At 35.3% G+C, this 20,140-nt stretch overlaps 1 protein-coding gene and 1 non-coding gene across 3 annotated transcripts; one reads left to right on the forward strand and one right to left on the reverse strand.

The window, feature by feature from the left end:
* Positions 1–249: 249 nt before the first annotated feature.
* On the forward strand, positions 250–9,285 carry LOC131927902 (uncharacterized). 2 transcript variants are annotated; one of them, XM_059283772.1, is made up of 4 exons: positions 250–460; positions 4,384–4,600; positions 8,178–8,237; positions 8,776–9,285. In XM_059283772.1, the coding sequence occupies exons 1-4, from the start codon at positions 443–445 to the stop codon at positions 8,850–8,852; spliced, it is 372 nt and encodes a 123-aa protein (XP_059139755.1). In that variant the 5' UTR covers positions 250–442; the 3' UTR covers positions 8,853–9,285. The 2 variants fall into 2 exon arrangements, with proteins under 2 accessions (XP_059139755.1, XP_059139756.1); XM_059283773.1 differs by lacking the exon at positions 4,384–4,600.
* A 4,068-nt stretch (positions 9,286–13,353) lies between these two features.
* Trnaw-cca (transfer RNA tryptophan (anticodon CCA)) lies at positions 13,354–13,425 on the reverse strand. Its single transcript has one exon. It is a non-coding gene; the product is annotated as a tRNA-Trp (tRNA).
* Between the last annotated feature and the right edge of the window lie 6,715 nt (positions 13,426–20,140).

Raw genomic sequence — 20,140 nt, forward strand, 5'->3', positions numbered from 1 at the left:
GCATCTGCATCTGCATCTGCATCTAATAAAGATTTAGGTTATGTATTATTTTTTATACGTCTTTATTTGCATATGAACATTTATTGGAAAAGTATTATATTTCCTCAACCCGGCCAGTGCCGGGTTTATGCTGTTTACAGATAGGTTTTTTACAGTGGCTAGTTCATGGTCAGGCCGGGACTGCTAGTATAATAAATAGAGAAGAAATATATATTCAATAATTGTATGAATTTTTTTTTTCAGGAATGTTTTTTCCCAGGGAACTGTTTTAGAAAAGGATGTCAACAAATGGGTAATGATGATCACTGCTACTGTGAAGATATGAGCAATCCTTACAGATTCAGATTCCGCCCCGAATTCAAGAATTCGTGGTACGTGCTTGCAGCACACTCATTTTACCCATCGATTCCTACTAGCCCCTATAATTTCAGCGAAAGATTTGATGTTTCAAATCCACCAGGTAATTTTTCAAAAAACAAAACATCTACATCTACATCTACATCTACATCTACATCTACATCTACATCTACATCTACATCTACATCTACATCTACATCTACATCTACATCTACATCTACATCTACATCTACATCTACATCTACATCTACATCTACATCTACATCTACATCTACATCTACATCTACATCTACGTCTACGTCTACGTCTACGTCTACGTCTACGTCTACGTCTACGTCTACGTCTACGTCTACATCTACATCTACATCTACATCTACATCTACATCTACATCTACATCTACATCTACATCTACGTCTACGTCTACGTCTACGTCTACGTCTACGTCTACGTCTACGTCTACCTCTACCTCTACATCTACATCTACATCTACATCTGCATCTGCATCTGCATCTACATCTACATCTACATCTATATCTACATCTACATCTACAAAAAAGGCAATATCTTTCTATTAAATTTTTTTAAATAGTATAGGGTCATCCATAAACGATGCGTTTTTAAAACCCAGACACCTCCTATCTAAAATGACGTCACACCTCAGCTTACAACGAATCCCCCCCCCCCCCCCCGAAATTGCTGTTGAATCCTTCTTAAATAATCGATGTTTTTCCAAAATCTTGTCAGAACTCTGTCAACATAGGGTTTTTGATCAATTCCTATTATAATTTATTAAAACACATAAATACACCTAACATAGTCTACTCAAACACATTTCAAGGGTCGGCGTGGTCAAGTCGGTAAAGATCATGGTTGCTAAACCGAAAAGTCTCGAGTTCGAACCCTCGGGCAGATGAGGCTCGTTAGCTGGGGACAGCACTCTTCTAGGAGAGACAACTCCAAAATTAAACAAGTGCTGCCTTGTAGTTTGTTCTTGGTTGGACAAAGACTATGGAAGCAAATCCAGAAAGAAAGGCAGGCTGAAATCGGAGTCAATTGCCTCAATGGCGCATAACCAATTGACTCGTAACGCTTAATTGTGTTGGAGGCGTGGTCGAGTCGGCAAAAAGCTCATGGTTGATAAATTCGAACAATAGAGTTCAAACCCACTGGCAGATAATTCTCGATCCCCTTCAACACTAATAATTAAGAACGAAGAAGAAGAAGAAGATTTAAACCGTTTTCTAAAAGTCGAAATAACGGCTAAAACTCGTTTTCTAAAATTGTTTTTTTATAATGCAGAAAAGTGACGTCACTCCATCTGAACCCCCTCCCCCTCATCACACACCGTCTCAAAATTACGGACCCACCCCCTCCCCCTACGAATATGACGTTATTTATGGACGACCCTTATATTCTGCTTATGTAATTTATGATTATCTAAACGGTATGTGGGTTAGGGTGCGGGGGTGCTACTATAGTAACATCTCAATTTTTACTCATTTTAAATAGACCTTTTTTTGTCAAACTTTGTTTTTGTGCAAACTTTCGGATTTTCTTTTTAATTTGTTTTCTTTCACAGAAGTTACGCCAGCGTTTAGAGTCTTAATTCCCTTAAACAAGTCTATAGCCGTAGTAAAATGGAAGTTGCTTTTGGCAATCATGTGAGAACTTAATCATTGCCCCTTTAACATAACAAATTCTAAAAACTTCTTCAATGAAGGTTTGGTCCTTAGCATAATTTCGGACGAAACAATGAATGAAATCTGTTACTATTCATTTGAAAACTAGGAATACTGCCAAGCTTCGCTTAGGTTTTCGTAAAAAAAATATACTTAAATTCATACCCATAACAAAAGCGCTATAAACATTTTAATTATATCAAATCAAGAAAATATTGTTTTTACGTATCTTTCTGAATGCCTATCGATGTGACAGAATATTTTGATGAAAGGGAGGGGGGGGGGGGGGTGGTTCGGGTTTTGGCTTCGAGTGTGTAGGACGTACGTGAGCATACCCACCCCTGACATGAGAATATACCCACCCCTGACATGAGAATATACCCACCCCTGACATGAGAATATACCCACCCCTGACATGAGAATATACCCACCCCTGACATGAGAATATACCCACCCCTGACATGAGAATATACCCACCCCCGACATGAGAAAAATTTACGTTAGGTAAAGCCAAATTGACAGGGCGTAGATATTAACACACTGTACCCCCACATGACAATGTTACAGAAACTGATAAACTCTACTTCATTTCCACTGTACACCGTTTATTTAAATATCTCGACTAAAATATCTGAACCGATTAAGGGGTCATCCATAAATGACGTCACGCTTTTTTGACGATTTGTACCTCCCCCACCCTCCGCCCCCCCCTCCCGGTCACACGTCGTCAAATAAAAGCCAGACCCATCCCCCCCCCCCAAAAAAATGACGTCACACCTCAGCCTACAACCCCCCTCCCCTCAAAATTGCAGTTGAATTTTTTTTTAAACATCGATATTTTTCCAAAATTGTGTCTGAACTCTGTCAAAATATAGTCTTTTAATCAATTCCTATTACAATTTATTAAAACAGTTTTCTAAAACGCAAAATAACGTCTAAATTTCGTTTTCTAACATTGTTTTTGGATAATGCAAAAGTGTGACTTCGCACTATCTGACCCCCCCCCCCCCCTCTCCCTCATCACACACCGTCACAAAATTACGGACACCCCTCTCCCTACGAATGTGACGTCATTTATGGACGATCCCTTAGTAAATAATAGATTTATGCAAACTTATAAAAAAGTCTTGCATGAAATTTGTATGCTGGGTACTCAACGTTAGTTAAACATGGTCATTTTAATTAATTCTTTTGTTCTTTTATTTTTTTTTTCTCTAAAATGCATCAGGTGTACTTTACATCATCGGTGTGCATTGCCTCCTTGTTCACTTTAGCATAACAGTCTTTATCGTCGTCTTGTGATGACTGATATAGATTTAAAATAGTAGTGGAAAAGAATCATAGTAAGATTACACGCCGTTGATCCGCGGACAACGTGAAAAAAGTTTTGTTTCTAAAATTAACTTAAACTCACAACTCTTTCTAGACTTTTCTTTAAGACCAGCCTGAAATCTAGTGGTTTTCCAGACTTTTAATTGTCTAAAAATTTAGCAAATTCTAGAGATTTTCCAGACTTTGCACGAACTCATTGCATTACACAACGAGTAATTCTTTGTTGTAAAACAAGAAAATAAGTAAACAGAGATAGAGTTCATGACCCCGAGATTAATATTTAAAAATGCTAGGATTGTTTATATATATATATATATATATATATATATATATATATATATATATATATATATATATATATGCATCTACATCTACATCTACATCTACATCTACATCTACATCTACATCTACATCTACATCCACATCCACAACCACAACCACATCCACATCCACATCCACATCTATATCTATATCTTTGTCTATATCTATATCTATATCTATATCTATATCTATATCTATATCTATATCTATATCTATATCTATATCTATATCTATATCTATATCTATATCTATATCTATATCTATATCTATATCTATCTATCTATATCTATATGTATATATATATATATATATATATATATATATATATATATATACATATCTATTTACATATCTATATATATATATATATATATATATATATATATATATATATATAGAGAGAGAGAGAGAGAGAGAGAGAGAGAGAGAGAGAAAGAGAGAGAGAGAGATACTTTTAAACATTGGGTCTAGTTTAGAAGAATATATCTGATAAAGATTTAGGGTTATGTTTTATTTTTCAAACGTCCTTATTTGAATATAAACACTAATTGGAAAAGTATTATATTTCCTCAACCCTAGCAGTACCGGGTATATGCTGTTTACAGATAGGTTTTACACCGAGGCCTGGCTAGTATACTAAATAGAGAAAAAATATATATTCATTAATATTATGAAATTTGTTTTTGTTTCCAGGAATGTTTTTTCGCGGGGAACTGTATGCCTTCTGCGTGCAAACAAATGAGTAACGATGATCACTGCTACTGTGTGGATAAGAGCAATCCTTTCAGATTCAGATTCCGCCCCGAATTCAAGAATTCGTGGTACATTCTTGCAGCATACTCATTTCACCCATGGGTTCCTATTAACCCCTATAATTTCAGCGAAAGATTTGATGTTTCAAATCCACCAGGTAATTTTTAAAAACAAAACATCTCCATCTCCATCTCCATCTCCATCTCCATCTCCATCTCCATCTCCATCTCCATCTCCATCTCCATCTCCATCTCCATCTCCATCTCCATCTCCATCTCCATCTACATCTACATCTACATCTACATCTACATCTACATCTACATCTACATCTACATCTACATCTACATCTACATCTACATCTACATCTACATCTACATCTACATCTACATCTACATCTACATCTGCATCTGCATCTACATCTACATCTGCATCTGCATCTGCATCTACATCTACAAAAAAATGCAATATCCATCTAACACATTTTTTTAAATAGTATGGGGGTCATCCATAAATGATGCCACGTTTTTTTTTTGACGACTTTTATCTTTCCCCACCCCCAATCCCTACGTCACACGTCGTCACAAAAACCCAGACACCTCCCATCTAAAATGACGTCACACCTCAGCTTACAACGAATCCCCCCCTCGATATTGCTGTTGAATCCTTCTTAAATAATCGATATTTTTCCAAAATCTTGTCAGCACTCTGTCAACATAGGGTATTTTGATCAATTCCTATTACAATTTATTAAAACCGGTTTCTAAAATTCGAAATAACGGCTAAAACTCGTTTTCTAAAATTGTTTTTTTATAATGCAGAAAAGTGACTTCACTCCATCTGAACCCCCCCCCCCCCCTCCCCCTCCCCCTCCCCCTCATCACACACCCTCACAAAATTACGGACCCACCCCCTCCCCCCTACGAATATGACGTTATTTATGGACGACCCTTATATTCTGCTTATGTAATTTATGATTATCTAAACGGTATGTGGGTTAGGTTGCGGGGGTGCTACTATAGTAACATCTCAATTTTTATTCATTTTAAATAGAGCTGTGTTTTTTTTTTTGTCAAACTTTGTTATTGTGTAAACTTTCGGATTTTCTTTTTAATTTGTTTTCTTTCACAGAAGTTACGCTAGCGTTTAGAGTCTTAATTCCCCTAAACAAGTCTATAGCCGTAGTAAAATGGAAGTTGCTTTTGGCAATCATGTGAGAACTTCATCATTGCCCCTTTAACATAACAAATTCTAAAAACTTCTTCAATGAAGGTTTGGTCCTTAGCATAAATTCTGACGAAACAATGAATGAAAACTGTTACCGTTGATTTGAAAACTAGGCATACTGCCAAGCTTCGCTTAGGTTTTCGTAAAAAATATACTTACATTCATACCCATAACATAAGTGCTATAAACATTTTAATTATATCAAATCAAGAAAATATTGTTTTTACGTATATTTCTGAATACATATAGACGTGACAGAATATTTTGATGAAAGGGAGGGGGGGGGTGGTGGTTCGGGTTTTGGCTTCGAGTGTGTAGGACGTACGTGAGCATACCCACCCCTGACATGAGAATATACCCACCCCTGACATGAGAATATACCCACCCCTGACCTGAGAAAAACTTACGTTAGGTAAAGCCAAATTGACAGGGCGTAGAAATTAACACACTGTACCCCCACATGACAATGTTACAGAAACTGATAAACTCTACCTCATTTCCACTGTACACCGTTTATTTAAATATCTCAACTAAAATATCTGAACCGATTAAGGGGTCATCCATAAATGACGTCACGCTTTTTTGACGATTTGTACCTCCCCCCCTCCGCCCCCCCTCCCCGGTCACACGTCGTCAAATAAAAGCCAGACCCACCCCCCCCCCCCCCAAAAAAAATGACGTCACACCTCAGCCTACAACCCCCCTCCCCTCAAAATTGCAGTTGAAATTTTTTTTAAACATCGATATTTTTCCAAAATTGTGTCTGAACTCTGTCAAAATATAGTCTTTTAATCTATTCCTATTACAATTTATTAAAACAGTTTTCTAAAATGCAAAATAACGTCTAAAATTCGTTTTCTAACATTGCTTTTGGATAATGCAAAAGTGTGACTTCGCACTATCTGACCCCCCCCCCCTCCCCCTCATCACACACCGTCACAAAATTACGGACACCCCTCTCCCTACGAATGTGACGTCATTTATGGACGACCCCTTAGTAAATAATAGATTTATGCAAACTTATAAAAAAGTCTTGCATGAAATTTGTATGCTGAGTACTCAACGTTAGTTAAACATGGTCATTTTAATTAATTCTTTTGTTCTTTTATTTTTTTTTCTCTAAAATGCATCAGGTGTACTTTACATCATCGGTGTGCATTGCCTCCTTGTTCACTTTAGCATAACAGTCTTTATCGTCGTCTTGTGATGACTGATATAGATTTAAAATAGTAGTGGAAAATAATCATAGTAAGATTACACGCCGTAGATCCGCGGACAACGTGAAAAAAACTTTTGTTTCTAAAATTAACTTAAACTCACAACTCTTTCTAGACTTTTCTTTAAAACCAGCCTGAAATCTAGTGGTTTTCCAGACTTTTAATTGTCTAAAAATTTTAGCAAATTCTAGAGATTTTCCAGACTTTGCCCGAACTCATTGCATTACGCAACGAGTAATTATAATTCTTTGTTGTAAAACAAGAAAATAAGTAAACAGAGATAGAGTTCATGACCCCGAGATTAATATTTAAAAATGCTAGGATTGTTTATATTATAAGCCTGAAAGAATACTATTAAATACACAATTAAATGTTTAATATTTTGCAGGGAGGGGGAGGGGGGGGGTGTAAAATTCCACATCGCTGTAGACGTCATAAATGGATGACCCTTAAAAATGGTTTATTTATACTTATTGCGAAAATTCTAATTTCATGATAAACCTGAAAATATGAATGATTAATAAGTTTGTGTTTAGCTGTTTTTTACGTCACAGGCTGGTAATATTTGACAGTGTTCCTGAATGTTATCTCAATGGTGTCCACTGTCATGTTAGGGTCCTAGGACCTTTGAGGTGATCAAAGACCCTCTGCTGAGAAAACACATGTGGTCAAACCCCCTATAGTCAAATCCCTATGATCAAACACCCTATGGTCAAAGCACGGCTATGGTCAAAGGCCCGCTGTGGTCAAAGCCCGTATGGTCAAAGCCCCTATGGTCAAAGCTCCGCTGTGGTCAAACCCCTTATGGTCAAAGCACCTGTGGTCAAAGGTCATATTAGGACGTTTTAGTTTTATCCATTTTAAATTTAAAATAAACAAATAATTAATCGTAATTATTAAAATTAATTATTTTTTTATTAATTATTTTTTACCAACATAAGCGAAAACGAGTGTTTAACTTTATGCGGTAGTTTTCATTTTAAGGAAACGTTGGAAAATAAGCGCGCCTAATGCTAATACTAATAGATTAGACATGTTTAACGGTGGCATTACTTATTAAGCGCTACTGTTGGACTAAGTTCATTGTCTATTATGTATAAATGGTGTCAGGAATTAAAAACAATTGCGTGTTTCAAATCGTCTTTAAACATTGTATAATATACGGTTTAACATAATTTATTTTATTATTGTTAGCCAAGGCTTGTTTTAATTGTTGTGTCAAGTCATTGTTTTCACTGTAGTTAATTTACATCAACTGTATATATGCTCTGTATTAATTATATTTGCTTGCAGTGGAACTGAGAAATGATGCATTTTTGGCCTCCACCAACGGAAAACTCCACTTGCAAGCAGGTATGTGAGCCTTCGTCTGCCAATGTTTATTTTATATTCTCTGATAAACTTTAATGTTTATGGACTTAGTGAATTCTTAGGGATGGCAATTTCAAACAGTATAGAAAAATGAAAGAAACTAAATCATCAAACATTTATAAAAACTTTTTTTTAGAACTTTAAAAAAACGTATGAACAGAGACTAGCGATGCGTGTCTATATATACATTGTTCTCTTTTAGGTAAAGTTCCCATTTTCAATAGAGTGGAGGAAGTAGAGTTCACATGTGTCTTGACCTCGCCATTTAAAGTAAGGAAGTGGTCAGCAGTTTGGCCATCTTTACTTTCCCTTACTTGTCTTGGGTACTCATCAGAGCTAGGTGAACTCAGGCAGGGCGGTCATTCATATTCTGTAATCACTTTCTGCCAACATGTTTTTTGAAAATATCGCTTGTAAAAACCTACCCATTGTCAAGTGCATACTCATTAGTATACGTTAACTATATTCTAGCATAGAACATTAGAAGTGTATAGGTATCCAACTATTTTCTCTTCCACAGAACTGGTCATTATAATCATGGGAGCGGTGTACGCTTTGATCATGTCCTTGGAAATGCCAATCAAAGAAATAATTTAGTCGAACGTGCGAATGATTAGCTATTTGATCAGAAGTGTTGTAATTTAGCTCTAAAAATGTTGTTGAGCTAAATTCAATAATGATATTTGATTTTTTTCTAACTCTAAAAACACTTTTGTGATAGTTAAACTAGGTTTAATAAATAAGTATTGTTGTGCAGCCATCAATGATGAATTATCTGATAGTTTAAAAGTCATTTTGGGGTTAATTTATTTTACAAAAATCATCTTCAACAACAAGAATCCTGTACTAATGTACTGAAAATATGGTTTACTAATATAATATAGCAACAAATTGAAAGAGGAGTTATTGCCGTCAGTCAGAGGTGTAGGATAGAGGAAGTTAGGGGTAGAGTAAGGTTTTGACATGGATTTTTATTTCCATCTAAGTGCGTTTTAAACTAAAATTGATTAACCGACGAAAACATCTTTTGTCGGTCCTAACTATAGTTGTTTTTTGGGTTTTCTAAAATATGTTTTTGTTTTATTTTTATCTTCTAAATGCCTTCTCAATACATAAAAACATACGGCCCATTAATTGTTCCACACATTTTCTCGTAAATAAATGATCTTACACACAGATGGGGTTCACATCGCTGGTGTAGGATCTTTTTTTTTGTAAAGGGATAAAACAACATTAAAATAAGTATTACATAATGATCGGGTAACTTACAAAATAGATTGTTCAATATACATTAATAATATTGTAAGCAAACACTGGACAATAAAGACAAATGCAAAAAATGTTTTTTTATTGAGTATTTTGTTGTAATAATGTAACGTATTTTAATTACTCGGCTTAGAGAAGGAAACAACAGTTTCATCTAAGTAGAGGACCACTTCTGAATACAAAAAGTCCGTCAAAAACAATTAATACTCAAATTATACGTAATTTTAATTTATATTAATTGTATGTAGCCTAACGTAAATAGTTCTCAGGTAGTAGAGTTCACACGGAAATAAAATGGCACTTTCTGTTACCGCGAAAAGTTGACAGAAATCTACGCGTTCAATGTAATACTTTTTATACAATTTTGTCCAAATAAAGGTACTTAAGTTCTTTGATTTTTAAAACCCGGAAGTATAGCAAGTTGCAATCCCATTTATTGGAAAGCGCTCAAAAGTTGACATTCTTCTCTTTCGTTCTTAATTTTAGTGTTGGAATGGATTTACTCCAGCATAATTAAGTATTACGTGTCAACTGAATAAGCGCCATATAGGCCGTTAATTCCCATATCAGCCTGCTTTTCTTTTTGGATTTGCTTCCATAGCCTTTGTCAACCCAAGAACAAACTACAATTCAGCTGTTGTTTGATTTTGGAGTTGTCTCTTCTAGAAGAGCTGCTGTTTCCAACTCGAAACCATGAGCTTTACCGACTCGACCACGCCGACCCCTAAAAAGTTGCTGATATGAAACTAAACAATTTTAAACTACTTGTATTTAAAGTCTGTCAAGAAGAGTGACTCTGCATTCGATAATTTTTTAAGACAGTTGCGTCTTTTTTGGGAATATTGTATAAATCAGTAGATGAATTATAATATTCGTTGTCGGAAGTCAATACATATTTGAATGTGAAATAAGTATACTATCTTACATGTGAAATTTCGTCTAAATAATTGAAACAGTCCTTAAGCTAATGTGTTTGCAGTGAAATTAAGTAAAGAACCATTTCCGAATAACAGATATATTTCAAAATTTGACAGACCCCTGCACACAAATCCTAAGTTCCCATTGAAACCTGGCGGTCTATGGGGCAAGTGAAGTAGAGTTCACCTGTTTCTGTGACCTCGGCTTATGAAGGGATAGTGTGGTCAGCCCTATGCCCAGCTGCCTTTACTTTCCCAAACGTGAGTTAGGTACCCATCAGAGTTGGGTGGACTCAGGGACGGTCTACTAATTTGAACCCGGATTCGAACTCGAGACTTGCGGTTAGCAGTCCAGCTCTCTACCGCTACGCCACTCCGTGCCTTAACATTAATGATACTTTTTGGTTATAGGTTTTAAGAGACCAGAAGTAAACTACGTACACTTTTGGTTACCGGAAATCGTTCAAAAGAGGAAAGAAAATTTGATATAATACTCAGATATGAAATTCGGTCACCATAACTAAAACGGTACTCAAAACCTCAATTAAAATTTCTGCACGATTACGATCCATTCTATATTTTTCGAATGGATACATTGTAAACATGTAAATGGCAAAAACTATTACCATTTTAATTACTTTTTCAGCAAGATCACAATTCATTCTTTATAATCTGTATACGAGAAAGTAAAAAGAAATAATTAAAACAAGCAAGAACATAGGTGATGAATAACTAAATTAATAATAGTCCAATAGACGAGCCTATCCTGTGGTCAGCTTCTATACAAAATGTTGGATAACAAGGGCGCCTATTGTCTGAGAGATTTTAACAGCGCCATAAAACGTTTAAAACACTATACGCAAAACGACTACAGCATTGGCGCGTTTAGAAATACAGCCAAACATTACACCGAACAGTGTAAAAACGCAATGACTGACATACTCATTCTAATTTATGTTCGATTTCACTAGGTTTGTTGGTCAGCAGATATAATTCGTCATAAAAATATTAAAGTGTCTCCATAATTTTTCATCGGTCGTCTTAAGCGAAATTAGGATGGTGCGACTAGTCCGCCGATACATATATATATATATATATATATATATATATATATATATATATATATATATATATATATATATATATATATGCATACTCGCTGGATAATTTTCATTTTTTGTTATACCATTTGTATTTACTGAAGTAAAATAAGTCGCTATTAATATAACCCCCTTCAAATACTAATAACTAAATATTCCGATTCCCAAATAAGTTTTAAACGACACGACTTCATTACTTTTTACAACAGCCTTGTGTTAGCTGTCTGCGCGCCCTTACGCTCTAAAGTGTCTGTGTCAGCACTCTCAAGGCTCCTGATGGGCACATCTGCCTATGTGCACATCTGCCTATGGGCACATCTGCCTATGGGCACATCTGCCTATGGGCACATCTGCCTATGGGCACATCTGCCTATGGGCACATATGCCTATGGGCACATCTGCCTATGGGCACATCTGCCTATGGGCACATATGCCTATGGGCACATCTGCCTACATGCATATCTGCCTAAAACACCCACATCTCCCAGATTCCCAAATCATCCTCTAGTTTATATAACTACGATGATGTTTTTTTTATGCCAACGTTTTTTTTACTTTCTCGTATATACGAAGTATAGAGAAAGTCTTGTAATCGTGCAAAAAAAAAAATCGAGATTTTTAAAAATCTCGACGTTTTACACCTCACTTATACGGAAAAACATAATTTTGCAATCTTGTCCGTATGTCTGTGTGTCTGAGTGTCTGTCTGTCTGTGTGTCCGTGTGTAAACACGATAACTTGAGTACCGTTACAGCTAGGTTGATGAAATTTCATATATAAGTATTCTATCAAAATCGTAGATCCGTATCAACTTTTGAGCGATTTCCGATAACCGGAAGTGGTACTTTTTTACTTTGAATTATTCAAAAGCCTATAACTTGAGTACTATTTTAGATAGATAAATGAAATTTCACATGTAAGTAAAACATCTAATTCTCTACCTTCTGTCAAATTTTGAGTAATTTTCGTTGACTGGAAGTAGTACTTTACGCTACTTCCGTTTTCACAAAAAAAAATGTAAATTTTAAAAGTACTAATAATATTGCGCACTATTATGCGCTTTTTTTTTTGGCGTTCGCTTGGTGTGCAATTAATTTGTCTACGAGATTTTATTCTATTTTTAAAACTTTAAGTATTTAAAATGGATTAAAAATCATGTCTATAGCCCGAGTTCCCATCCCCTGTTATTTTATATAAGAATATTCGAGAAAGTTTAGGGGAGATCACTCCCGGTTTATTTTTTTTTGTGGCCTACATCTACGTTTTTCTCGGTTGAACATGGGCGTCGGATAAGTAACTTCCTTAGCGATTTGGTTCAACAACAGTGGGGTCACTTTAAATGTGAATGTGTGTTAGGTATCTGTGATTTGGTTTACGTGAACAATTATTTAGACGACTATACAGCACTAAGCATGCAATTGACTATAAAACCTTAGATCCTGGTCTACACATGTACAAAGTTAAGAGACGTACTATTCCTATAGTAGCTAAGAACACGTCATGCCCAGTTTACAATTTAAAATGTGGGGCTAACACGTGACTTTGTTAAAACTATGGAATGAACTTACCGCAACAATGATATTATTTTTACCATCCTGAAAATAAAAATAAAAAAATGACGAATAACACCACACATTTCTTAAGTTTCGTGTTACCAAATTCGAACAATTAACTTCATGTTAGTTCCTAATCCTATCACCAAAGTACTACATTTTTTATCAAAATTTCACAACGGGTAAGCTACATCAGTTTCCGAAATAAAACACTAGTGTTGGGCAAAACACTGAGGCGACTCTATAAGAACAAAAAGAAAACTGACCCTGACGTGATTCGAACACATAACCTTCTGATCTGGAGTCAGACGCGCTACCATTGCGCCACAGAGCCACCTACTTTAATCGCCTTTTACATTTATACAAAACATATCCTGTTAATGCTAGAAGCACGGCTATTTAGTTCCCACTTTTATTTTCGTTCTGCTGACATAGCATAATAAATTCACATTATTATGTCAGCAAATCTTTTGAAATTTCTTGGAAAATTTCCAGTATAAATCGGGACTACCCTCATTATTTTATTTCTTGGCTGTCACCCTAGTCTATATATAGTCTTCTCAGCCCATCTGGTAAGGAATTAAATCTAGTACAAGTTAACTTAAATGTATGAATAATGCTAAATATACCTAGAAAAGTGTTCCAAAATGTTAAATACATAATTCTAATAGAATGAGGTTTTGGAGGCAAGCATTTTTCTAAACCGAAAAATAAACACAATATATATTTAAAAATCTACTAAATCTAATTTTATTTTTTAAGATCGAGGCTTTTCTTTTATAAAAATAATTACACTCTTTAAGGTTTAAAGGGAGTTTAAATTTACGCATGCTTAGAGCTTTGTGATATACTCGTACAATGTATGCGGTAAAAGTTTCCCTTTCAAACCTGACGGTCTATAGGGCAATTGAAGTAGAGTTCACTTGTTTCTGTGACCTCGGCTTATGAAGAGATAGTGTGGTCAGCACTATGCCCAGCCGCCTTTACTTTCACTAACGTGAGTTAGGTACCCATTAGAGTTGGATGGACTCAGGGACGGGCTACTGACTTGAACCCGGATTCGAACTCGAGACTTACGTGTTAGCAGTCCAGCTCTATACCGCTAGAACACTCCGTCGATATATGGCGCCGGTTGTTAGAGAATCGATATATGGAACTGGATGTTAGAGAATCGATATATGGAACAGACTGTTAGAGAATCGATATATGGTGCTGGCTATTAGAGAATCGATAAATAGCGCTGGCTGTTAGAGAATCAATATAAGGAGCTGGATGTTAGAGAATCGATATATGGAGTGGGTTGTTAGAGAATCGATATATGGAGTGGGTTGTTAGAGAATCGATATATGGCGTTGGATATTAGAGAATCGATATAAGGAGCTGGATGTTAGAGAATCGATATATGGAGTGGGTTGTTAGAGAATCGATATATGGAGTGGGTTGTTAGAGAATCGATATATGGCGTTGGATATTAGAGAATCGATATAAGGAGCTGGTTGTTAGAGAATCGATATATGGCGTTGGATATTAGAGAATCGATATATGGAGCTGGTTGTTAGAGAATCGATATATGGCGTTGGATGTTAGAGAATCGATATATGGAACTGGATGTTAGAGAATCGATATATGGCGTTGGATATTAGAGAATCGATATATGGAACTGGCTGTTAGAGAATCGATATATGGAACTGGATGTTAGAGAATCGATATATGGCTTTGGATAAACATATTTTGAAAAGGGTTACCGACATAAAAAATAAAAAAGAAGGACGAGACAGCATGCATTTTGCTAGAGGCTGAGTTGTGATTCTATCATGTGTGTGTTACTTGTCAAGCGAATAGCCCTGATGGTCATCATCTAGCTTCCTTTTGTCGTGTGGGACATTGCAATAGTTTCATAAAAAATAATTATTTTCCTTTATGTCAAATGTTATGACGAAACATATTTTCTATAAAACACGTTCTTTTTATGAAGGAAACGATTTATACAGGAATTACAATGTGTGTGTGTGGAAGAGGGAACTTGTATAAATATGGTGTAAGCATTTTGCGTACAGACTTTTTTGGATTATCGTTCCTAAAATTACTTTCTATTCTCTTGTGTCTTGATTGTGTTTTTATTAGTTATTAGAAGGTTTGTAAAACCCAGGTCTGTACCTCCGACACTGAACTGAACTGGGTGCGACAAATTCTAAATAATATATTATAAACATTTACGTACTTAAAACCAACATTGTTAATAAAAAAGTAATTTACAAAAGTCCCCCCCCCCCCGAAAAATGGTTACCGCCCCCCCCCCCCCCCCCCGAACGAAATGAAATTTATATTATTTATACAGAAAATATATACTTTTAACAGTGTCCGCCCCCCCCCCCCCCCCGAAGAAAGTATACCGCCCCCCCCCCCGAAAATTTCTAGTGCGCCCCCCCCCCCGGAGAAAAAAGTCTGGAAGAAACACTGCTAGCAATTTGTGTCAGACTGACGATCGATAAACAATTATTTTTGTAACAGTTTTATAATCGAAATACAGTAGATGACAAGAAATATAGCATCTTATATTCCCAATTACAGCAGGTCTATTATTCTCTTTTTCGCTGTATTGTACCTTTCACAGCTGAAAACAAAACCATTATGATGGACGACTTTATGTGTCGTGCTAGAAATGACAAAAATAAGTCTTAATGGTCTAGTAGAGTCTATGCTCTTCAATTTATTTGGCGACACAGAAATGTCAAAAATAATTCTTAATTGTGTTGGAGGCGTGGTCGAGTCGGTAAAGCTCATGGTTGCTAAACGGAAAAGTCTCGAGTTTGAACACTCGGGCAGAAGAGGCTCGTGAGCTGGGGACAGCCACTCTTCTAGGAGAGACAACTCCAAAATTAAACAACTGCTGCCTTGTAGCTTGTTCTTGGTTGGACAAAGCCTATGGAAGCAAATCCAAAAAGAAAAGCAGGCTGAAATCGGACTCGATGGCCTCAATGGCGCATAACCAGTTGACAAGTATCCTTAATTGTGCTGGAGGCGTGGTCGAGTCGACAAAAAGCTCATGGTTGATAAATTCGAAAAAGTCTCGAGTTCAAACCCCCTTGCAGGTAAATCTCGATCCCTTTCAACACTAAAAATTAAGAAAGAAGAAGAAGAAGTCTTATAATCCAAATCTTTCTTAGGCAGCATTTTTTTAAATAAAAGAAATAATGGTGACCCGTCAAAAGAGCGCACGACAAAAGAGCGCCGACATAAGCGCGCAGACAAAAGAGCGCCGACATAAGAGCGCCGACATAAGAGCGCACTAATTTGCCGACAAAAGAGCGCCGACATAAGAGCGCAAACTAAAGATCGAAAAATCATATTTAAAAATAGGAACAAGAAAATTAACTCAGATCAGAAGGTATTGTTTGATGTTAACTCTTTATTGTTACATTAAAAAACTAATTGTACAGTTTCTTTAATTAAAAAACTGGTATTGATGATTGATATTATCCATTGTTCCGAACATCATCATTCTGTAAACGTCAGTCGGTCCGGAATCCCACAAGACTAAATGTTGCCCTCTTGTTGACGTTTGAAGAGGTTCAGGAATTGTTATATCTGCAACGTTCTGCGGATTTGGGTATGGCAGATGCTTGCGTTTTCTCTGTCTTTCTATTGCACGTTGTGAAGCGACGTATGCCGGCAAATGAGGTGCTACTTCCATCGAAATTCCTGCTCTAGCTTGTATAATCTGCGTTGGTTTTTCCACCCCTTCCACTGCCCGTGTTCGTATAGCCGAAACGACTTTCGCTGCTTCAATTTTAGCCGGATCAGGAACGTGATTGTGTTCCGATGATGACAGAACAACATCGTTCAGCATTTTAATCCGTCCTCGGCAGCCATCTTTCTTGCAGCATCTCCATGTTTTACTTCCATCAGCATTTGCTTTGTCCTTTCGATATCTGTAGCCTACGACCAATATAAAAACCTCCCCTTTCTTTGATTCGATCTTCTCCATGTTACTTGGGTTAGAAATATTTTCAAACTGCATTCATAACATATTATACTAATATATAAATAAACACATGTCGTTTTATCGTACCGCCGATTGTTTAATTAAAAGTTAACTAGTTATATTCGTTTAGCATACAACATGTATTTTTTTTAATTGACTGCGCTCTTATGTCGGCGCTCTTTTGTCTGCGCTCTTATGTCGGCGCTCTTATGTCGGCGCTCTTTTGTCTGCGCTCTTATGTCGGCGCTCTTTTGTCGTGCGCTCTTTTGACGGGGTGCCGAAATAATACATTTGACGATGTTGTAAGATGCAAAAATATAGATTAGCAGAATGGGTAAGGCTCTTTGTTGGTGATACGAATTCAAGTTTATTCTAAATACAACGGTAAATAATTAGATTTCGCCAGCTCAGTTGCTACGGAAGTGTATAAATTGAGCTCCCGGCTCAGTGTAATTGTAACTTTCGATAAACATTTCATTAAATCTAATCGAATAATCAGGAAGCTTAGGACTTGTAAACTTAATAATATAGTTGCATTTTGTTTTGCGCTGTCATTTGCATTCGATGTTGTAAAAATAATGATGTTATCTTGCAGGTTCACAACAATATGTTTATTCAATTAAAATATTTTATTTAGGCCGCTTTGTTAGAATTTCTAAATAGTGTTTTTATAATTACGATTTTTTACCTTACGTGTATGTTTAATATCTTTTTTGAGGAAAGTTTTACTCCCGCTAAATTGTCTTAGTGTACATGTTTCTCTACGTCAGTGTGGCAGTCAATTGGAATGTCTACATTCGTGTGCAGTATAAAGGTTTAATGCTTAAGGCAGTCAACTTTTAAGACCTGTATCCAAGCTTTGACGATCAGTGTTAATAACCAGACTTTAAACTAAACATTGCTTCTTAGTGACAACATTCTATTTATTACAATCCACATAACTGCTCGGATTACAAACAATCAACGCGGATGAAGTAACACTAAATCTTTTGAAAACGGGTTTGCGCTACATAAATGCATGCCATATATCTATATTTTAGTATAATCGAGCCAATGTTGAAAAGATTTCATATATATATATATATATATATATATATATATATATATATATATATATATATATATATATATATATAATATACGAGATAAATGGCCCGTTGAGGATTTTCAACGGGTGCTAGGTTGATAGTGTTTTTTTTTCTTTAAACCAAAATCAAAATCAAAGATTTATCACATCTTTAAGAACTAAAACAGTATAATAAAGTGACTGGATTATTTATTTTGTTTGATTGTATTTTACTTATTGTATGCTTTATTCTTTTGTCTTTTAAAAACACTGAAAAAGATTAGCAAAGATACTCAACAAAAATTATTTGTCGTCATGGTTTTTAAACCCACAACTTAATAAAAAATTCTAACATCCAGTCGACTCTGCCATGCCGCCAGATGTATAAATAGTTTAAATATTTTGAGTTATTTTACTTAGCCTCCTAAAGAAAAAAAAATACCAAAGCAAATGTTATTTTTTATTAATTTATATCCTAATGCAACTGGTTACACTGTAAAGAAACAAAGCTTTATATAAAATATCTATACGCATATTTTATACTTGTTTTTTACTTAACTAATTAATATTGACTTGGCCTACTGTCTTCCGACGGCTTAAATCTAGTTTATCGCTAACACTAAATAAACGTATTGTATACTCAAATTAGAAGAGCTGTTAAGCGTATCCTATTGAAAATTAATAATAGTGTTGGAACGTTTTAAAAATAGCGAACAGACGTGTCGTTACAGCTATAGCAAAATGACTCTTAAGCTTTGTAATGGGTTTTACTTTTGAATTGGCATCATGGTCTTTCTTGGAAGACATGTTTGTTATGAAAATAAGAAAATAAAGTAATTGTTCTGAACATTTATACTTAAAGGGGTGTTTCTATGATTTAATTACCGTCTTTAAATACATTAATGTATTTATTTTAAAGACAAAAGAACTTCTCTACAAAAATATGTATTTTACAGTTCTACATATAATGCAAATGATCTAATTTAATGGAACAGACGGTATAACCAACAGTTTTATATAATTCTAAGCATTTAATCAGAAACAATTGTTTGTCATTTCATTAATTTTAATATCAGTAAACTATTTTTGTGAGTCGAGAGAAAGCTAAAAATCTTATGGCGTCTCTTAGATGATAATACCTGTGATTTGCAAGGTCGACCAGAATTCCTGTTAAAACAAAAGTAGTTGTAAATCAAAATACAAAAATACAGTTTAGCTACATTACCGACTAATACTTTTAATAACTGTGTTCATATGCAAAAGATGAAAAAACAAATTAATACAAAAAAATGAATAACAAGCTTCTATATAATAATGCACTAAAAAGTAGAAATAATTCATGCATTATTATTAAAATAACTATAATAATAAACCGGGAGTGATCTCCCCTAAACTTTCTCGAATATTCTTATATAAACAACAGGGGGTGGGAACTCGGGATATAGTTATGATTTTTAATCCATTTAAATACTTAAACTTTTTGAAATAGAATAGAATCTCATAGAAAAAAGAATTGCGCACCAAGCGAACGCCGAATAAAGCTGTGTATAATAGTGCGCAATATTAAAAGTACTTTATAAATTTACATTAGTTTTTTGTAAAATCGGATATAGCGTAAATTACTACTTCCGGACAACGGAAATTACTCAAAATTTGACAGACGGTAGAGAATTAGATTTTTTTACTTACATGTGAAATGTCATGTATCTATCTGAAATAGTACTCAAGTTATAGGCTTTTGAAAAATTAAAAGTAGAAAAAGTACCACTTCCGGTTATTGCAAATCGCTCAAAAGTTGATAAGGATCAACGATTTTGATAGTTCGTTGATAGCACGTGGGTCAAGACATAAAGACAATGCAACTTGACATTAAATTTGAATTTATGTGATGCCTAATTAATATTTTATTAATTGATTAAAAATTTGACCAAATAAGTAGGTAGTCTCATCTAACTACTCCGCTCTATTATACACGCGTCATCACGTTCATTAGGTGCA

The sequence above is a fragment of the Physella acuta genome, unplaced genomic scaffold (genome assembly GCF_028476545.2).
Source record: "Physella acuta isolate Inbredline_101_S28 unplaced genomic scaffold, ASM2847654v3 ptg001445l, whole genome shotgun sequence".
NCBI lineage: Eukaryota > Metazoa > Mollusca > Gastropoda > Physidae > Physella > Physella acuta.